Source organism: Bufo bufo, chromosome 3, assembly GCF_905171765.1.
Source record: "Bufo bufo chromosome 3, aBufBuf1.1, whole genome shotgun sequence".
Classification (NCBI taxonomy): domain Eukaryota; kingdom Metazoa; phylum Chordata; class Amphibia; order Anura; family Bufonidae; genus Bufo; species Bufo bufo.
Genome location: NC_053391.1, coordinates 582,392,394 through 582,414,785, shown reverse-complemented (window position 1 = coordinate 582,414,785; position 22,392 = coordinate 582,392,394). Strand labels below are relative to the sequence as shown.

The 22,392-nt window shown below is 46.6% G+C and overlaps 1 protein-coding gene across 2 annotated transcripts in view; it reads left to right on the top strand.

Annotated features, from left to right (window-relative positions):
* The window catches only part of RARG (retinoic acid receptor gamma), a 230,756-nt gene that overhangs the window by 169,026 nt on the left and 39,338 nt on the right, over nt 1-22,392 (top strand). Inside the window, exon 1 of one of the 2 annotated variants that reach the window (XM_040425796.1) lies at nt 20,981-21,253. The exons of the other annotated variant lie outside the window; for it this stretch is intronic. Coding sequence (XP_040281730.1) covers nt 21,109-21,253 — 145 coding nt within the window. The 5' untranslated portion in view covers nt 20,981-21,108. Of the gene's footprint in view, nt 1-20,980; nt 21,254-22,392 lie in introns of those variants that run through there. 2 annotated transcript variants of the gene reach the window in all.

The window sequence follows — 22,392 nt, the reverse complement described above, 5'->3', positions numbered from 1 at the left end:
CTCATTACCAGCATTTACTGTGAGCTGTAAAATGATGATAATTACTACCAAAATATTATATTCAAGTACCACCAGCCTCAAAAAAATTACGGACACATCCATCTTTTTTCCTGGACACAGGAAAAAAGTCTCCTATTTTTACGGACTGTCCAGAAATTTCTGGACGGTTGGCAACCCTGGTGGCCACTTAGCACTCGGCCAACAAAGCAAGCTTTATCTCAGGCACAATTAGCTTATGGGAAGTCTGCATTGCCTTGGGCTCTCACTTTAGGCGATTTCTTTAAAATAGACCCCTAACTAAACTGGCCCTGGCCATATGTATTGGCTGCTCCATGAAGTTCAGTTCTAATTCTTCCCATATTTTATGAGATACCCATGGCCTTCGTGGAATATTAAGAGAGTGATATAGCTGAATGGCTTAACAGCTGCATATACTTGACCAAAGATAAGATATGAGAAGAACATGTGATTTCCAACTCTGATGAAGGGTCTCCAAATCTGCTGTGAGCCATGGGGTAATGAAAGCACCAGCACACCCCTCTGTCTTGCACTAGTTTCTAGTAAACCTGCATTTTTGTATGCAACCTAATTACAATGTTGTCAGCTTGTGATTCTTCCTTTGAGGTTGAAATCCCCACTAACCATCCTTATGTAAGAAGGCATGTGTTGCCCATATATTGTCCAGTATAACAAAGAATTTGGTCAAAGGCAGAGAATGTGATAAAGTAATAAAAAAGCCTATACTCACATGTTATATCTCCTGCTCCTGCACGAGTACTCCAGTGCTATCCACCTACTTAGTTTATATAGATGCAGCAATAATATGCTTATACACCCATGTGACTGTAGTAGCCAATCACATCCCTCAGTGGTCCTGTGCCGTACACTGTAGAGGCTAGTAAATGGCTCCAGCGGTTGTCTGGGAACCATGGTCAATGCTGCCGCCAAGTAAACAAAGACCAGTGGAGAGCACCATAGCGCTGGCGCAGGAGCAGCAGGGGACACAGTATTTAGGTATAGGGCAAACAAAAAGGTGAACAAATCCATGGCTAGACTGTAATGCGTGCTTTAAAGAAAGAGTGTGCCACTATTAAGTAATCTACTAATAATGAAAATACAAGTCTGTGGGTTATAAGCACCAGCATAGTGTGAAGTCAGACTGAAAGACCGATGGCATTTCCTCTTTAGAAAATTCGAAAAATACATACATACTAATACAGTAGCCATGTCAGTTCATAGTCACAGCAGAAACTGTACACAGTAGCCGCTTCTATGGAATTTGTGCTTTTGAGGGTTAACTTCCTCAAAAGCTACAGAAATGAAGTTTTCGGATATGACATGAAGTATTTACTGCACATTTGACATCTATGACTACGTGCATCCTAGCTGTAGTAACGTCACTTTCCCCGCCCTTGTTGCCTCATCAACCCGGCACATGCAAAGTAGGCATCTAAATCTGTGCATCACTATCTACATATATACTATATGGACATAAGTACTGGGACACTAGCACATTACACCTACAGGAGCTTTAATGACATCATGTTCTAAATCCATAGGGCATTAATACCGACGTGTTCCCTTCCCTTTGTTGCTAAAACAATTTACGCTCTTCTGGGAAGCCTTCCTACAATATTTTGGAGTGTGTCTGTGGGAATTTTTGCTCATTCACCCAGAAGAGCATTTGTGAGGTCAGACAATGATGTTGGATGAGAGGGTTTGGCTCGGAATCTCCATTCTAGTTCATCCCAAAGCTGTTCAGTGGGGTTCAAGATCAGGGCTCTGTGCGGACCAGTCAAGTTCTTCCACACCAAACTTACCCAACCATGCTTTTATGAACGTTGCTTAGTACATTAGGGCACAGTCATGATGGAACAGAAAAGGGGCTTCCCCAAGCTGTTTCCAGAAAGTTGGAAGCATACAATTGTAAAAAATTTCCTGATATGATGAAGCGTTAAGATTTCCCTTTATCTCAGCCAGCCTCACACACAGCAGGAGTGTTGGCCATTCACAGCCAGCCTCACACACAGCCTGTGTGGGAAATTCCCTAGCAGGAGCTGCTAGAAATTATTATTCACCAGAGAGAGAAGCTGAACAGACATTCACTCCACTAAGAGCTGTGTTTTATGGAAGCAGAAAGGCCAAAATAGATATTTAAAACAGTTATATTATGTTTCTACTGTTAATATAGTGATTAGAACTGTATACTGAACCAGTTATATGTGTGTTTACTTACAGTTCCACCTATTGCAAATACCATACAATTGCAAACTACAAAGTTCACAATCCAAATTCAAATTCCATATTGCAATCCAAATTGCATACAACCATACCAGATCATACTAAACCAATCTGCAAATAGTTAATGCTAACTGCATATTGCAAATTCAGCAAGTGAACTATTAGTTAGACCTCAGATATACCTCTCAGAGAGATCATAAAGTGCTTAAATAACTTAAAGTGAGAGTACAGATACTGAAGAGAGAAATATATCCACCATTTTATGTTGAATGACAAGACTGAACAGTTGAACCACCATCTAATGCATACCGCCATTTTGTGATATCTTTTCAACACGTGTCATGGACATGGACTATCTTCTGCGGATGGCGGAAGTGTTATATATGAAGAAAAGTTTAAGTTAATAAAGAAGTTATTTCAAGCATTTGGTGGGCTCTTTAAACCTACTGTTTCCATAGAATGGCGCTAGAGTAATAGACAGTCTGGTTAGACTAAAAGTCAGAGATATCAAAAATCTTCTAATGGCACAGCGCAAAAGGCACTTCATAGTGCTGCGCCTGCCACAGTAAGGCTGACCCCTGAAAAACAACCCTCTTTCAGTTGGCACAGTGCAGTCAGGCAGGTAACGTTCTCCTGGCATTTGCCAAAGCCACTCATCCATCAGACTGGCAGATAGAGAAGCATGATTTGTCACTCCATAGAACACGTTTCCACTGCTCCAGAGTCCATTGCGGTGTGATTTACACCCCTCCACCTGATACTTGGCATTGTGCTTGTTAATCTAAGGCTTGCAGACAGCTGTTGGGCCTTGGAATCCCATGTCATGAAGCTCCCGACGCACAGTTGTGCTGATGGTAAAGACAGAGGAGGTTTTGACTCTGCAGTTATGGAGTCAGCAGAGCTTTAGTGACTTTTATGCACTATGTGCCTCCGAACTCCACTCTGTACTGTACGTGGTCTCCACTTCATGGCAGGGTCACTATGGTTCCTAAACGCTTCCACTTCATAAAAATACCTCTCACCGTTGATGGAATATCTTGGAAGAAGAAATTTCATAAACTGACTTGCCAAAAGCTCTTTGGGGGTCATTTATCAAACTGGTGTAAAGTAGAACTGTCTTAGGTGCCCATAGCAACCAATAAGATTCCACCTTTCATTTTGGACAGCTCCTGAAATGAGGAATCTGATAGGTTGCTATGGGCAACTAAGCCAGTTCTACTTTATACCAGTTTGATAAATGACCCCCTCTGTCTAGACCAGGCATTCTCAAACTGCGGCCCTCCATCTGTTGTAAAACTACAACGCCATGCTGTAGGCTGATACCTGTAGGCTGTTCGGGCATGCTGGGAGTTGTATTTTTTCAACAGCTGGAGGGCCACAGTTTGAGGATGCCTGGTCTATACCTCCTATACATATGCATGTTCAGTGCATGGGTTCTCGGTGGGGGAAGGGGGAATAAGCCACTGCTAGACTCCCCTGGCAGCGAATCTGCTGTAGGAACAAAGGTTTGGGAATGTTTCCAGCATGCCCAAAACTTATTTTTCCCATCTGCCCATTTGCAAAATCTTCTGTTGTAGGAGAGTCAGGACAACCCTAAGAAGATCATCTAGTTGGCCGTTGCCTCCAAAATTGGTGGGTTTGGCCAACTAACCTCTAATATGCATGGGTGCCATTCATTACTGTCACAGTAGTAGTTCTGACAGTTCTGTAGTTCTACTCTTGAACCAGGAGGATTAGTATGAACAATGCTATAGGTTTACTCACGGACAGGGGGATGCTGCACTGCATGGAGATAGACACAAAACATGTAAATGGTCAACTGGATAATAAAAAAACAACCATTACAGCCTAATTATCATTAGTAGGCACTGCAGAAACCGCAGGGACCTCCTGAAACCACTCTTAGTATGTTTAATGGGATGTGCACATTTGTTTTAAAGGGGTTGTGCACTAATGTCCACACCTCTGAGACAGACAGGACCCGTGTGATGATGGACCCCGGCTCCTTCGCTCCCTGGCCTCTGCTGCTTGTCTCGGGTTCCTCCATGTAAACTTTCAGTTTGACACCACTGCAGCCAATCACTGGTCGCAGCGGTGATCTGCTCCCCTTGTATCACATGACCATTTGACATGACTCAAGGGGAGCAGCAGCAGCAGCCAGCGATTGGCTGCAGCAATGTCAAACAGGAGGTTTACACGAAGGGACCCAAGATGAGCAGCATAGGCTGCGAAGCAAACAAGCCAGGAGCCAGCACTAGGGATAAGGTAAGTATGATCACCAACGCTGGTCCTGCCTATCTGAGAGGTCTGGAAATGAGTGCACAACCCCTTTAAGGCATTGTTACCTAATGTAAAAATATAAAGCTGTATTGGGGTATTGGCACTGCAGGTAGACAAGGACTGCCCTAGCCCAGTATCACTGCCGGTACCCAGGACCTGACGCCAGGCCAAAAGGACCAAGCTATAGCCTTGAGGAGTGGACCTACCCTCATTAGTACACAGAGAGTACACCATTCAGAAAGTCTTGTTCCATTGAGCATAAGTTTACTTGTGGTCAAGGCTCCGGGGAAAGTGTTGGGAAGAGGATGTGTACTGGACACGGTAGAACCTAACCTTGGCTAGTGGTGTGCCTTTAGCCACGTGACGCGGGTAGCCAAAAAAGGGGGCTAACCCAGGGAGTCTGAGCTGAGTGAAGCTGGAAAATAGGGAGGGTCGGGTGGGGCACTGGCGATGCCGACACCAGAGGGAGGGCGTGAGCCGGCTAAATACCCTATGCCCCTCCCACAAATGCAGGCTGGGAATCCAGCCTGCTATACTTGTGGTCAAGGCTCCGGGGAAAGTGTTGGGAAGAGGATGTGTACTGGACACGGTAGAACCTAACCTTGGCTAGTGGTGTGCCTTTAGCCACGTGACGCGGGTAGCCAAAAAAGGGGGCAAAACATGAATTTTAGGCAGTTTATTATTTGTAGCTTACAAAACCAGACTGGAAAAGGCTTTGGCAATCTCGACCCGTGGATGAGGGATGTAGCGGGAAAAACAGGAAGATTGCCATCGTCCCATCTTCCGTATGACGTGAGCGGGGACGCCATGTTTGGAGGCTGCCGATGCGGCCCCGATCCTGAAGGAGTGTCCGGAAATGGAAGCAGCGTGGAACCCCAGACCCGAAGCTATGGAACGGATGTGTCTGATGAACTGCGCGGACGTCAGTGACCGTACGGGAAAAGGCAGTAGGGGGCTATCGGGAGTTCTGTCATGGAGAGTGGAGAGCAGCTGATTGAACACGGACACTGGGCACCAAGGATTGAATGACTTAAAGTATTCGATCTGTACCGGTGGACCGACTTGGGAGGTTTTGGAGGAAGGAAGAGAGAAGGTGAAGTGGTCTAAACTATGGAGGAGCTGGCTGATAACCGGCCCTGGATTCCGGGCTGAGGTGCAGCAGAATTCCCCCGGCCTGAGAAACCCATAGAAGCTGAGGTAGAGAGCGGCTTTGAGGATCGAACTTCTGAAAGGGCCAAAGGGATTACCATCTAGGGCGACTGAAATTTTTTGGAATAATTCCCCTGTGACTGGTTGTCTGGAGGGAAGGGCAGGGGAAGAGAGCTTCTGAATGCCTCTCAAAACTGCTTTGACCGCCTGGGAGGAAAAGAAGGAGGAATGACTAGGGTGACTGATCATGTGGTGGTGCTGGATGCCCGCTAAATAAAGTCTGATGGTATTGTGGGACAGATGGAGCTCCTTGTGGCAGTATGCCAGGAAAGCCAGGACGAAGGAGACTCTGTCCCTGTCCCCCCTGGGGTGAAGGTGGGCAAACCGCCTGAAGGTGTTCCACCCTGTTAAATAGTTCCGGGCAGAGTTAGCCGAGAGAGACTCGCGGATGAGACCGTGGGCTGCGGAAACGTACTCCTCTAGTCCATGATCAGGGCTTCGAACCCCGGAGGGTTGATCCCGACTCTCCGAGCTCCTGGCATGACCTGGAAAAACAAATTAAAGTTGAAACGGGACAGAGCATCAGCTGCGGTATTTTTCCTGCCCTCTATGTGCCTGCAAATGATGCGGAAGTTGTTTTGCAGGGACAGCCAGGTGAGCCTGCGAACCAGACGCATGACCTTGGGGGAGCTGGACCTACCCCTGGCGAGGATGTCAACAACCGCCTGGTTGTCAGTCATGAAGCACACTGGCTTGTTACTCCATGACTGACCCCAGACGAAGGCGGCTGCGACGATGGGGTAGACCTCGAGCAGGGGGGAAGACCTGGCGGCCTCCTGGTCTGAGGAGACCTGCGTGGGCCAAGGACCTGCAAACCATTGATCCCCGCAGATGGCCCCGAAACCGAGGGAAGCAGCAGCATCGGAAAATACCAAGGGAGAGGCTTCATTCCACTGAGGAACGAAGAGGGAGATGCCATTCCAGCTGGACAAAAACAAGGACCACATGGCCAGGTCCGCCAGCGCGTCACGCCCGAGGTGGATGAGCGCATGCTGATCTGAGGCTGCTGGGAGGAGTCTGAGTAGGCCGGCAGTAAAAGACCTGCCCTGGGGCATGATCCTGGCGGCAAAGTTGAAAGACCCCAATAAAGACTGGAGTTCCAACTTTGACACCGTGCGGGTGCCCACGAGCCTGGCCACGGAGTCCTTTAACCTGTTTAATTTGTCCAGGGGGAGGCTGGCCTCCATTCTGATAGTGTCCAGGGTGATGCCCAGAAAGGTGATTACCCTGGAGGGGCCCTCGACCTTAGCTGAAGCCACCGGAACATTGAGGCGGCTGAACAGGCTGAGGAGGCTGTCCAACCTGTCCGGGGCATGTTCGGCCTGCTCGATGAGCAAGAAGTCATCCAGATAATGGATGACCCTCGGACAGTGGGCATGATTGACCAAGAGCCAATGTAGCGCTTGGGCGAACTGGTCAAAGAGCCAGGGACTGCTCTTTGACCCGAACGTCAAGCGGGTGGCAAAGTAATATTTTGCCCTCCATTTGAGGCCGTAGAACTTCCACAGATGAGGCAGGATGGGCAGCAACTTGAAGGCATCAGCAATGTCCGCTTTTGACAACCAAGCTCCTGCCCCGACCTGTAAAATGAGCTCCACGGCCTCGTCCAGGGACGAGTACTGCATAGAGAACTCGTCCGACGGGACCAGGGAATTCAGGCTGGGGGTGCTGGATGCATGAGGAGCAGACAAGTCATAAATTAATCTTTTTTTTATTGGACGATTTTTTGGACACCAGACCTATGGGGCTGACCCGGTACAGAGGGAAAGGGGATTCTGCAAAAGGACCGATCATAAAGCCCTTCTGTAACTCTGCCTCCAGCAGAGCGTCCACCGCCCCGGGATCCGTCAGAGAGGAGAGGAGGTTGGGGCACTCATGAGTGACCTGCGGAAGGGTGACTAGCCCGGTATGGAAACCCTCCGAGAACCCCTGTGAGAGAAACTGGACAAAACTGGGGTCATGATGTAGTTGGAGAAGGGAGAGTAACAGGTCAACGTTGACCCCGCCTAGTCATGAGCGTTTAGCCGTGCGTTGGGAACAGGAGGACTGAGGATGGGCCCTGAAACAGATGGTGCAGATGTGCAAAGCCTTGCATTTATCATAACTGCAAGAACCCAAGTTGAAGTTATTGCATAGCTGATTCTTCCCTAAGAAGGTGATGGGACGGCCGAGTTTGTCCGTGGTGGGATTGGGTTTCTGCGCCCCTGAGCTGGACGTTGGCCTGGCAGGAGATGGGTTGGCGACATGGGGGCACCAATCAGAAGCATGGAGGACTGATTGGCAACCGGCACAGGCTGGGGATTTTTGCCCGGCGAAGTGCCTGCAAAAAATCTCCATGTCCAACACAGCCCAGTTGGTGACATGCTGGTGCTGGAGGAAAGCCGCTGCCGCTTTGGCAGAGAAAGACCGGTGGTACTCGTAGAAGGCGGTACCGCCATATCTGTACCCCAGCTCGGTGACCTTGTACATGTATGTGTCCAATTCTACCCTGCGGTGGGGATGAATGGAGCACACTATGTCCCGGTACAGGCTGAAGGTCAGCATGAACTCGGGGATGGACAGCTTCTTGTTGAGGCGGACGTCTCTAGACCTTAGCACCACCGACACATCACCGCAGGCGATTGTCCGGTTTTCGACCGTATCATGGGTGGAGATTAGGATGGCGGCCAAATTGACATCCTTCCCTGCCAGGATATCCCGCCTGATGTTTTCTGGAACGAAGAACGCTGGGGCGATGTCGGGAGAGGCCAGACCTGTACCTGGGACGTTGGCCTGGGAAGTAGAAGGCACGGCTTCGGCCTCTGGCGGAGGAGGAGGCGTAGCCATCTTGCTCTCGACGGCCTGGAGCCTGGAGTCGATGTGTGACATTGACGATGCCATGTTATTGATGGTCGCATGGAGTTGGGTCAGGGAGAGCTGGATGGTCGACATGGAGACCAGATCTTCGGAGGCTCCGGGTGGTTCAGAAGCCCTGGGAGATTCAGGGAAGAGCAGATGATACAGTTCTGCCTTCCGTGCCGATGCCGAATGGCGGATCCCTTTTTTCTTCAGTTCCGCGAGCATTCTGGGGATGGTCCAATGCCTGTAAGATGCGCGGCTGGCTGCTTCCGAGACCGCTGACTCAGGGATGGACAGTGAGTCCTCAATATCCGAGACATGCGACATGTTGCCCGAAGAAGACCGGACCCTGGAGCCTTAGAAAGTTTAGGATGGAAAAAGTTAGGAAACCTGGGATGGAACAAAACTCGGGAGCCCGCGGAGAGAGTGAACTTCCCACCCTGCGAATCTGGGTTTGGTAAGTGAGGAAAAAATACAAAATTTTAACTGGAACCTGCGGGGAGATGTACCCCGACATCTGCTGACAAGATGAAACTTACGTGATGATGAAACAGGAAAAACGAAACCTGGAGGTGGCAGGCCGAAAACGCAAGAATATCCTGAACGAAATCAGGCGATGGGAGGACAACCTGAAAGAAAACACGAAAAACCGAGCGGCCTGAGCGTGTCAGGTGGTGAGGAGAAGGACCTGACGTGAACAAGTGAACGAAAACGTCGGGCCCTGCACAAACCGAGAGCCGAGACGCGACTGGAAACGAGGCCCAACTGGCCGCCAGCACGGAATTGACCAGTGTGGCAAGCAGTGAGGAGACATGACCCGTACGCTCTGGCAAATGGCGAGCAACGGGCCCCAAGCGTGACAGATAAAGAAACCTGAACTGACCGTGATAGGTACACCTGGGGAAGAAGAAGGATGCGACAGGATAGTAAGAGGGAAAGAAAGACGTGGAGTGAGAAGGCGAGCCCAAGAAACGACCCTGCAAGATAAAAAGACACCAACAGGACCGACCGGACGGGACATGAACCAAACGTAACAGGAGGGAGGACATGATGAAGGCTTGACCAGCAAGAGGACATGACGAGGGCCTGAACGTAACAGGCAGAAACCAGAAAACCCGAACGTATCAGGCAGACAGACATGAAGAAACGGAAAAACCTGAACGTATCAGGCAGACAGTGACGAAAATGGAAACCTGAACGTATCAGGTGGATGGACATGAAAACGGAAACCTGGACGTACCAGGCAAACAGACACAACAAAAGGAGACCTGAACGTATCAGGAAGACGAACATGAAAACGGAAACCTGGACGTACCAGGCAAACAGACATGAAAAAAGAAGCTTGAACGTATCAGGCAGACAGTGCCGGAGATGGAAACCTGAACGTATCAGGTAGACGGACATGAAAACGGAACCTGGACGTATCAGGCAAATAAACACGCAAAACGAAACATGAACGTATCATGCCGAAAAAAACAGAGAACCTCCAGAACGTATCAGGCAGGAAGACGTGGAGCCAATCCTGGACATATCCGAAAAACACTAGAACGGATCAGGAGGGAGTACATGACGAAAGAAAAACCCCGGACGTATGAGGCAACCGGACCTGAAAGTATTAATTGATTGGACAGGCAGTGAGCCTGGACGTGTCGGGCGAGACCCATATTAGAACAGGACAGGAAGAGAAGACCACCTGGACATCCTTGGAGGAAAGCATGGCGACCAGGTATAATAGAAAACAGGTGAGAGAAAACGGAACATATCTGCACAACCCCTTTTTTTTTTTTTTTTTTTTTTCAGGGGCGAAACCGCTGCGTGCCTAGCCACCGGCCCACGCGGCTGCTCCCGGAAACGCCCGGCCGCACCGCAAGACCGAGCCGCCCGGCCATGGCATCCCCGCAACATGTCCGCCCAGCGTATTCTGGGCTTTTCATGCAACACTTTATTGAAAAAACACATGTGGGGAAACAAGTGGTCCGGGCACCAGGAGTGGGCGTGGTATGCCTTCCATATTGGAGCCCAGGATTAGGGGTTCCCCCTGGGTGCCCCACGGTGGAGCGCAGGGAGGTTGGGAATATGGGGGCCTCCTGATGACTGAAGCGACGTGCGGAATGCCGATGCGTTCCACCGTGGAACGCACCGGGGAAGTGATGGAGCTCCGGGAGATGGGCCGGATGCCGATGCGTTCCACCGTGGAACGCACCGGGGAAGTGATGGAGCTTCCGGGAGATGGGCGGGATGCCGATGCGTTCCACCGTGGAACGCACCGGGGAAGTGATGGAGCTTCCGGGAGATGGGCGGGATGCCGATGCGTTCCACCGTGGAACGCACCGGGGAAGCGATGGAGCTCCGGGAGATGGGCGGGATGCCGATGCGTTCCACCGTGGAACGCACCGGGGAAGCGATGGAGCTCCGGGAGATGGGCGGGATGCCGATGCGTTCCACCGTGGAACGCATCGGGGAAGTCGTGGAGTGGCGCCCCCGTCTGCCGCCCCCCCAAGGCCTGGACAAGGAGGAGGAATCAGCCCGGGGGGGGAGGGGAGACGGTTGGAGCCATGCTTGTTGTGGAGGAGACTGGAAGCGGGGAACCTGAAGCGGCCAGCTCCGGAGCGCCCCAGCTGAATCTTGCCCCAGCGCTGCCTGAGCGGACCGCACCAAGCATCCCGTCTCCTGCTGCACCGCTCCCCCGCCAGCCACGCCAGGGATGCGCGCTCCCACCAGACCGGGCGCAACGGGCGCGGCCGCAACGGAGTATAGATGGCGCAGTCAGAGGAGCGCAGCAGAGGAGAAGCGTCGGAGGGGGAAGCGGAGGTGGGCGGCCGGAGATGGAGTGCGGCGGCGAGGCCCGGAGTAACTTACCCAGAAGGAGCGCCGGCCGGGAGGGACGTACCGCCGCAGCGTCTGCCTCGTCAGTCTAGCCGGAACCGGAAGTCGCACTCGTATGACGTCGCCGTAACACGAGATGCACTGGCGATGCCGACACCAGAGGGAGGGCGTGAGCCGGCTAAATACCCTATGCCCCTCCCACAAATGCAGGCTGGGAATCCAGCCTGCTATACTTGTTACACCATGGCATTGATTTCCAGCGGACATACATTTTCCCATGCAGCGTCAGTACCATGTTGTCTATTTGTGAAGCTGCAATTACTTTACTGGAAAAGCAGGGCTCTGCTATTTGTTCTGCACATATAATTGATGTTCTGGGCACTACAAAGGCGTATGTTTGCGTATTCGGTTGAGGAAAGTGAGCCACGTGTAAGGTACTGCACTTTCTATTGACAGTCCTAGAGTGTGGACATGGCAGGGACATTTCCAAGACTCTTTTTAAACTTGCATTGCTTTGGAAAATCGTTCAGCACATTTCCCGTTTGGAAAGTCTGAGTTATTGGTCACAAAATATGTATTTGGAAGTGGTAGTCATACAGGAGCACGCTGCCTAAATCATGGGTAGCATGATCTGCTCATGGTCTTTATGTTCCGTTTTTTTTGCTATTTGCTCTTTGTGATGATGATGTCATTCTGGTTAGGACTCACTAGGATGATGTCACTAATTTGTGGCTATGTATTAGCCTGCTATTCATGTCGAATGAATGGCTATGGAGTGCTGCCTCTACTTTTGCTACATTACAAAGGGCAATCAGCCATTCAAGTGAGGCTACACGTTCACGACCATATGTATCTTGCAGTCTGCAAACCGCAAAATACGGATACAGACCGTGTGCATGCTGCATTTTTCACAGGCCCAATAATTGAAATGCCTATCGTCTGCAAAACGGAAGAGAATAGGACATGTTTTATCATTTGTGGGGCGGACACACGGATGTGGACAGCACGCAGATGACATCTTTTGCAGCCCTATAGAAAAGAATAGGTCCGCGCGTGCTCCACAAAAATGCAGATTGGACGTGGAAGAAAAAAACTGTGGCGTGAATAAGGCCTTAGGCCTCATGCACACAAACGTTGTTTGGTTCCGCATCCAAGCCGCATTTTTTGCGTCTCGAATGCGGACCCATTCACTTCAATGAGGCTGCAAAGATGCGGAGAGCACTGCGGGTGGCCTTTTCCGTTCCGCAACTTGCAGACCGCAAAACATGGTGCGGTCATGTGCATGACCCCTTAATGTGATAAAGCTGCAGTACCCTCCATAGCATATGCATGCAGGTAAATAATGAAGAGTATGCAGCGCTCACATAAGCATGGCTGCCACATCAAACAGCTGATTGGCAGGAGGCCATAAGTCAGGTCTCGACCAATCTGATATTGAGGGCCTATTCTGAGGACATATCATCAATATATTGATTAGAGATGAGCGAATTTCATATTTAGAAATTCGTTCACACTTCATTTGGTTGTGAAAGGTGAATTGCGTTATGGATTCCGTTACCACGGACCATAACGCAGTTCTATGACGGAATGCATAACGGAATTCCTTTTGAGGCATTCAGTTATTCATTTCGTCATAATAGAAGTCTATGGGCTGCAAAACGGATCCGTCCCGTTTCCGTTATGCAGGAGAGCCATCTCCTGATCCTGAGTCTTCTCCTGCATAACGGAAACGGGACGGATCCGTTTTGCAGCCCATAGACTTCTATTATGACGGAATGAATACAAAAGGAATTCCGTTATGCATTCCGTCATAGAACTGCGTTATGGCCCGTGGTAACGGAATCCATAACGCAATTCACCTTTTACCAACAAACGAATTTCATAAGCGGAAATTCGCTCATCTCTAATATTGATCCCAGATAAATTAAGTGGAGTAACGCAGACCATAGACCATGAAAAATATGTATCATTTCTTATTATCAGCTATCACTGTAACTGGCAAACAATAGATTTCTGACAATCTGCTGAAATTTTGATGCGTCTTGATGAATATTTTGCTAGTATTTGGTTCTAATCTGTTTATGGTACAATCAGCTGATCAATGACCAAGCCACAAAAGGGGTGTTTTCTATCATTCTGGCTAGTCGGGGTACATTTTTTAAGCAGCTGCGAGCAGAAAATTGTTCTCAGAGCCCAACTTCCATGTCATCAGTAAAGTCTTAAAAGGATTACCTAGAGTCTGCAACGCTTTTCCATATGCCCCTTATTGGGAATGCGCTACTATGAACCAAGGCATATGGTTACTGGGATGCTGGTGGCCATAGATAGATACCGTGTCTCCCCGAAAATAAGACACTCTCTTATATTTATTTTTCCTCAAAAAAAAAAAACTAAAAAAACACTGTGGCTTATTTTTAAGGGGATGTCTTATTAATCAGGGATCCAGTGAGAACTGGGTCCAATCTGCACGCTGATGCTGAGGAGACTTTTACTTTCACTTTCTCCCTCAGCTTGCTGTGCACAGAACGACCGGGACCTGACAGGGGGAGCCGACCGAGTTGATGGGGCTGCCCGCAACTCTCCCGTCACCTACAGATGTGGGGCAGATGAGACAGCACCTACAGCGGCTGTCACGATGGGGTACAGTAGAGGAGACAGCACCTACAGCGGCTGTCACGATGGGGTACAGTAGAGGAGACAGCACCTACAGCGGCTGTCACGATGGGGTACAGTAGAGGAGACAGCACCTACTGCGGCTGTCACGATGGGGTACAGTAGAGGAGACAGCACCTACAGCGGCTGTCACGATGGGGTACAGTAGAGGAGACAGCACCTACAGCGGCTGTCACGATGGGGTACAGTAGAGGAGACAGCACCTACAGCGGCTGTCACGATGGGGTACAGTAGAGGAGACAGCACCTACAGCGGCTGTCACGATGGGGTACAGTAGAGGAGACAGCACCTACAGCGGCTGTCACGATGGGGTACAGTAGAGGAGACAGCACCTACAGCGGCTGTCACCATGCGGCAGATGAGAAGGGCTGCCCGCGTCTTCTTTACCGCTCTGCGCCAGTACATAGCCATGCCCATCACTATGACTTATTTTCGGGGTATGTCTTATATTGAGCATATAGGCCGTAACCCTGCTACGGCTTATTTTTGGGGAACGTCGTATTTTCGGGGGAAACACGGGTAGATAGATAGATAGATGTACCTCATTTCTGAGAACATCCTAAAATACCTAAACGGAGTACAAGGTGATTCCCCATTATGTGGCTTGTCTAGACGTTGTATGTGCTTTCCATGTAGTAAGTTGTAACTGGCAATGTGTCCCTATTGTTTCTGTCTTTGTCATTTTTCCAGTGTAAGAGCGGACTGAATTGTAGGTGACTTTTGTTAGAGCAGACTTTACTTTTCCAGTGGTCTTAACATAGCACCATTAATGGCTGTCCCTTTTTTTGGTCTTTTCAAAGGCACTTTAGGAAGTCATCTAACAGGTGCAATTCCAATAAAGTGTCACAATTGCCTTTATAACTTTCTGCACCACTTCCCCTCACTGTTTGCCTCCCACTGGGTTTACAATGTACCTCTGGTGATCCTGCAGACATGGTCAGAGCCTTACTGTCTTCATGGCAAGGCATGGGAGACATGCTTAAACTTTTATGATGGCAACATTGTTTGCTCAAGATGATGATTAAGAAGATCGATAGCTGTGCCAGTCATATCTGTGGTACTATGATGATGGCTCCAAACAACGAAGATCAGTTTCAATAAGTCAGAACATGTATTTTTCACGCCAGCATCATAACTGTAGTGTTAATATCAGCACAAAATTTCCCATTTTTGTAATATATAGTTGTTACCATCTTAGCAAAATATTATAGGATGTCTGTAAAAAGTTGGCTGAAAATCACTGTGACCAAATTAGATTCATCTCATTACTTTATTTGAGGTTCTCAGAGCTAAGGATGTCTGATATAAAGTAGTGACCATGAGGCAGTAATGTTTCCAGATTTATCGCCTCTTATCCCATTAAAGGACTTTCCTATCCCGAATTGGCCTCATACAGGGAACAATACATCGGATCCACTCCACAGATGTATATGAGGTATGCTAGTGTTAATTTAACAATTACAGTACATTACCATTGAAAATGAAATCTGTTCTGCAGGCAGCATGCCATAGAGCAGGAGGAGCATATTGATGTATAGTTTTGTGGGAAAGGATTCAGCATAACCTCTACTCATTCTGGGCTTTGGAGTCCAGTGGGCGGTCCTAACAGTGAATGACCAATCACTGAGTGAGTGAGACTGCCCACTGGACTCCTAAGCCCAAAAAAGCTGAGATTTATATCAATAAATTACTATTTATACAGAACCTTTTCCCATAAAACCATATTGATTAGTCTTTTAAATTCCTCATGCTCTGCAGAATAGACTGAATTTTAAACCTAACAGGTTCCCTTTAACCTCTTCCAAACCAGTTCCGTACATGTACGTCACTGATTGGGTCTTTTAAGATGGCACCTGCTCTGGAGCAGAGTATGCGCCATAGATCCCAGATGTCTGCTGTTATACACTCAGAGCTAATGTCTGTGATCGGCGTTGATGCCGATCACAGACATTTAATCCCTTAGATGACCCTCAGTTGTGACCACGGCATCTGAGGTGGCTTTCTTCAAGAGCTCTGCATCTCTGGGGCCCAAACGGCTCCTACACGCAGTGATTGGGGGAGCTCTTTGTTCGTTGTTATAGCATCAGTCATTCTGAAGGATCCAAGGCTATCACCCTGCCTGTGGTACATAGTGCAACTCCCATAGGTTGCAGTAGTAATTCACTGCAGTTTAGGGGAGACACGATCAGATGGCTAAATATTCAAGACTTAGAAAAAAAAGTAAAACAAAGCTTTTAAAAATATTTTAATGGGTTTTTTTTATATAAAAATTCAAACCACCCCCTTTTCCTATATAAAAAATAAATTAAAAAAAAAGATAATTTTCACTGCTGCATCCCAAAATGCCCAAACTATTAAAATATAAATACCCTAATGGAAAAAAAAAAAAAAAAAGGCCAATTTTCCGCTTTTGTGTTGCTTCACCTACTCCATAAAATTGAATAAAAAGTGATCAAAAAGTCATACACACTCACAAATAATGTCAGTAAAAACTACACATCACAAAAAAAATTAGCCCTCACACAGCTCCGTACAAATAAATGTAAAAAAGTTATAGGAATCAGAATATGGTGATTCAAAGAAAAAAAAATCTTAATTTTTTTCATTTTTTTAATAAGCATTAAAACACAAAAAACGATATACATGTGGTATCACTGTAATTGTACTGACCCAGAGAATGGACGTAACAGGTCAGTTTTACAGTATAGGGGACACTGTAAAAACGAAACCCATAAAATTATGGCAGAATTGGGTTTATTTTTCCAACTCCACCCCATTTGTATTTTTTCTAGGGTCCCACTACATCATATGCTATATTAAATGGTGCCATTAGAAATGACAACTTGTCCCGCAAAAAAAACAAGTCCTCATACGGCTATGTGAAGGGAAAAATGTAAAAAAAGTTATGGATTCGGGAAGGCAGGGAGTAAAAAATGAAAACTCTGTCGGGGATGCTTGGAGAATAGCATAGTCTGCATGCAGCCCTATTATTGCCATAAAAAAAAGAGAAACACTGCAGACCCCATTATCATTGGAATCTATCAGGTTTTCTTGAGGTCTTCTTGGATATGCTATATCTGGTATGAAGGAGTGGAATCTGTCCTTAAAACTTTCTCTCCCTTTAAGATCCACACCTGGTCTTGGCTTCAAAAACGGTATAAAACCTGATCAAATCCTGGAGCAGTACCTTCAGCTCAGCAGAAGATCTTCCTGAATGCTGGTGGGGTTCCCATGGATGTAGCTTCTGGACCATCCTGCTGTGTCCCATATTACTCTGTATCACTATGTGCATATTGACGACCTCTTCCCGATGTGAGGTCGTTACATTTGCTCCTTTTACTTTTAGCAATTTCAGCGGATCGGCAGACAGAACGGATCTATGCGTTCTTCTCCTCTCTTCTGCTGAATTTTAGCATTTCCGGATTCGTAGCTCATTTCATCCGGACTCCTTTGCTTGCAGAATTATAGGGAGAATGAACTGCTGTCACTGAAGTTATGTGGTGTAATAGTATAAGAGTGTGGAAGTGAAGAAGAGATAAGAACATGCCAAGTCAGATATGGGCAGTGATCTATTATATATCATGTCCGCTTTCACCGTGATTCCATCTGCTCTCAAAATTGTATTATTCCCAAGGGAATTCTGATTGGCCGTCTCACAGAAGAAACATGGAAAACTCGGCTAAACATTCAAGCTTGGAAGGGGGTGCCAGTCTGTGCTTGTGGGGTTAATGTGGCAGGAGGTGGGCGCACCATAGCAGATGATGGCTCCACTTTCCCTGGCGTTATTCAGTATGATGCATAAAACAATATGAGGATAAGGGCTCGTGCACATGACCGTATTTTTCTTCCGTTTCCGTTCCATATGCAGAACCATTCATTTCAATGGGGCTTGAAAAAAACTAAAATGCTGCGGTATTATCTCCGTCCTGAAAAGGCAAAAAGACTGAACTGAAGACATCCTGATGCATCCTGAACGGATTGCTCTCCATTCAGAATGCATGGGGATAATCCTGATCAGGATTCTTCCGGCATAGAGCCCCTAGGACGGAACTCAGCGCCGGAAAAGAATAACGTCAGTGTGAAAGTAGCCTAAGCCAGTTCCCCTCATGGTGAATCTCTCTGTATGTCTGCAGCATCCACAGCCTTCAGTTATTCCATTAGTTACACTGCTTATATACACCACACATTTTACATATTAGATGTATTGTGTATACAGTATTAGGCCTCCTGCACACGACCGTATGGCTTTTTCACTGTTTTGCGGTCCGTTTTTCACGGATCCGTTGTTCCGTTTTTTGTTTCCGTTGTGTTTGCGTTTCTGTTCCGTTTTTCCGTTCCGTATGGCATATACAGTATACAGTAATTACATAGATAAAATTGGGCTGGGCATAACATTTTCAATAGATGGTTCAGCAAAAAACGGAACAGAAACGGAAGACATACGGATGCATTTCTGTATGTGTTCCGTTTTTTTGCGGACCAATTGACTTGAATGGAGTCACGGAACGTGATTTACGGGCAATAATGGGACAAGTTCTATCTTTAAGGGTCCATTCACACGTCCGTTATAACACTCCGTTTCCGTTCCGATTTAAATCGGAACGTTTTTTCGGATCCATTAATTTCAATTGCCTCTGCAAAAATGTGGACACCAATCATAGTGCTGTCCGAATCACGGATTCCATTCCGTTTTCCTATTTTCGAGTATGCGGATCCTGAAAAAAAATTAAGCTTGTCCTACTTTCTGTCCGTTTTTCGGGTCCGTTGTCCATTCAAGTCAATGGATCCGCAAAAACGGAAGGTTGTACTGAAAAACGGATCCACCAAAAAAAGGAACGTTTATCTGGAAAGGTAAAAATACTGACGTCCGCAAAATGGGTCCGCATCCGTTCTGCAATTTTGCGGAACGGGTGAGGACCCATTCATTCTCTATGGGGACGGAATGGATGCGGACAGCACACAGTGTAGCTGTCTGCAGCTGCAATTGCGGAGCGCGGCCCCGATCTTCGAGTCCGCAGCTCCGCAAAAGATAGAACATGTCCTATTCTTGTCCGCAACTTGCGGATAAGAATAGGCATTTCTATAGGGGTGCCGAGCGGGTGTGTGGCGGATCCGCAATTTGCGGGTCCGCAACACACCACGGACGTGTGAATGGAGCCTTAACAGAACAGAAAAACGGAAATACGGAAACGGAATGCATATGGAGTACATTCCGTTTTTTTGTGGAAATTGAAATGAATGGTTCCGTATACGGACCGTATACAGAACGCAAAAAACGGCCAGTAAACGGGGGGAAAAAACGGTCGTGTGCAGGAGGCCTTATCTATCTATTATGTACACAAAATATATCATATCATATAATACATGATCTAGATAGATAGATAATAGATAGATGGATAGATAGATAGATAGATAGATAGATAGATAATAGATAGATAGATAGATAGATAGATAATGGATAGATAGATAGATAGATAGATAGATAGATAATAGATAGATAGATAGATGGATAGATAGATAATGGATAGATAGATAGATAGATAGATAGATAGATAGATAATAGATGGATAGATAGATAGATAGATAGATAATAGATAGATAGATGGATAGATAGATAGATAGATAATAGATAGATAGATAGATAGATAATAGATAGATAGATAGATAGATAGATAGATAGATAGATAATAGACAGATAGATAGATAATAGATAGATAGATAGATAGATAGATAATAGATGGATAGATAGATAGATAGATAGATAGATAGATGATAGATAGATAATAGATAGATAGATAGATAGATAGATAGATAGATAGATAGATAGATAGAAGATAGATAGATACAAGATAGATATATAGACAGACAGATAGATAGATAGATAGATAATAGATAGATAATAGATAAACAGACAGATAGATAGATAATAGATAGATAGATAGATAGATAGATAGATAGATAATAGATAGACAGATACTATAGACAGACAGACAGATAGATAATAGATAGATAGATAGATAGATAGATGGATAGATAATGGATAGATAGATAGATAGATAATAGATAGATAGATAATAGATAGATAGATAATGGATAGATAGATAATGGATAGATAGATAGATAGATAATAGATAGATAGATAATAGATAGATAGATAATAGATAGATAGATAATGGATAGATAGATAATGGATAGATAATAGATAGATAGATAATAGATAGATAGATAATAGATAGATAGATAATGGATAGATAGATAATGGATAGATAGATAGATAGATAGATAATAGATAGATAGATAATAGATAGATAGATAATAGATAGATAGATAGATAGATGGATAGATAGATAATGGATAGATAGATAGATAGATAGATAGATAATAGATAGATAGATAATAGATAGATAGATAATGGATAGATAGATAGATAGATAGATAGATAATAGATAGATAGATAATAGATAGATAGATAGATAGATAGATAGATAGATAGAAGATAGATACAAGATAGATATATAGACAGACAGATAGATAGATAGATAGATAGATAGATAGATAATAGATAGATAGATAATAGATAAACAGACAGATAGATAGATAATAGATAGATAGATAATAGATAAACAGACAGACAGATAGATAATAGATAATAGATATATAATAGATAGATAGATACAATAGACAGACAGACAGATAGATGTAGACAGATGATGGGCAGGCTGTGAGTGACTAGCTGAGGTCTCCCAGTAGGGTGCACTGGTGAGCCCCTGTATACCCTCCTGCCATCCGCCCATGCAGGGGGCAGGTATCGGGCACAGCAGGGCAGTCAGCGGACAGGTAGAGGGGCTGCTGTGGAGGAGGCAGGGTGTGAGGGCGGCCCGTCCCCTCAGCCTCCGTCACTCCCACAGCCCCGAGGCAGCAGCCTGGCTATTTACAATAGGTATGCCACAAAGCAGGCTGTGCTAGAGGCGGAGGGCGAGAGCCAGGTCAGGAGGTGCCCGAGCAGTGTGCACAGTGCCAGCCTCCCATCTCCCGGGCACCATGTACGACTGTGTGGAAGCCTTCCCGCTGATGCCCCGGCGGCCGCTCTATGACATGGGCGCCCAGGGCTCCTGCATGCTGAGGAAGGCTGCCTGCTTCGGGGGACTGGACCCTTTCGGGTGGATGCAGAGCCACAGTTTACAATGTAGGTATCAGGGTGACCTGTCCATGCTGGGGGGCTGTGTGCAGATGTAGCAGAGCCCAGTTGATTATTTCTGTATTGGATTTCCAATCTCAGCTTGAAGACAATGTAGTCTGTTTACATGCAGCCCTGTGGACACTGAATGACAACACAGCTCTGCTACATCTGGTCTCTGCTGTTCTCTTGGTTTGCTGTACACTTTGTAATAATGATTGTTCTGTGTTTTCTATATTGTTTACTACTCTGATTATGTGCCCACTTGACTATACATTGTAACCTCCCCTGCCCCCCTTGTACACAGAGAGGTGACTGCATTGCTGCATATCAATACCATATGTGCAGAGAGATCATGCCCCCTACTACATCCATGACTCTAATACTGGTTTGTAGCCCCCATCCCCATGTTTAATCCCCATTAATGAAGATGCTTTTAGCATTCTGGCTGCAGTGAGCTCATAGTGCGTGGGAAGCCACCAAACTGTAGAAAGTGATACTATGTGATAGAAGGCGTCTAGGGGTACATTCACACTGACTTTCAGGATTTCTTGTGGATTTTTGGATTTTGGTTTTTATCCTCATGCGATTTTTGATCCTGGGAATTCTAGATGTGGATTTGACACTGCAACAAGAGGGTTTCCCATTGAAATCAAAGGAGATGACTTGAGAGCGTTTTCAGCGAGGTTTTTGGGTGCAGAATCCGCTCCAAAATCGGAATAATAATTAAAAAAAAAACAATAATCGTGACACCCTATAGAAGGAGGCCCTACTCTAAGGTCAAGATGCCTTGTGCCAACTCCCAAAATCAACACTGGTGCAGTTCACGAAATGAACCCCACCACCTCTGCCTGCGGCGGTGGAAAGCGATCAGCCTGGATATGCCATTAAATGCATTACAGGCCCCTCTGATGAGCGAGGAGTTAAAGAGTTCTTTCTGAACACAATACTGTGGGCTTCCCCCCCAGGGGATGGAGTGTGTGGGATGAGAAGTGGAGTAGTGAGACTGTGTTGGTGGCATGCTGTCTGTACTGCGTGGGTGTGGATGTTGCTTTTAGGTATGATTGTCTTATATTGTTTTGACTGTCAGATTGTGAGAGTGTTGAGTGTGTGGTGGAGGGAGGAGTACCAGTCGGAATGTAGATTTT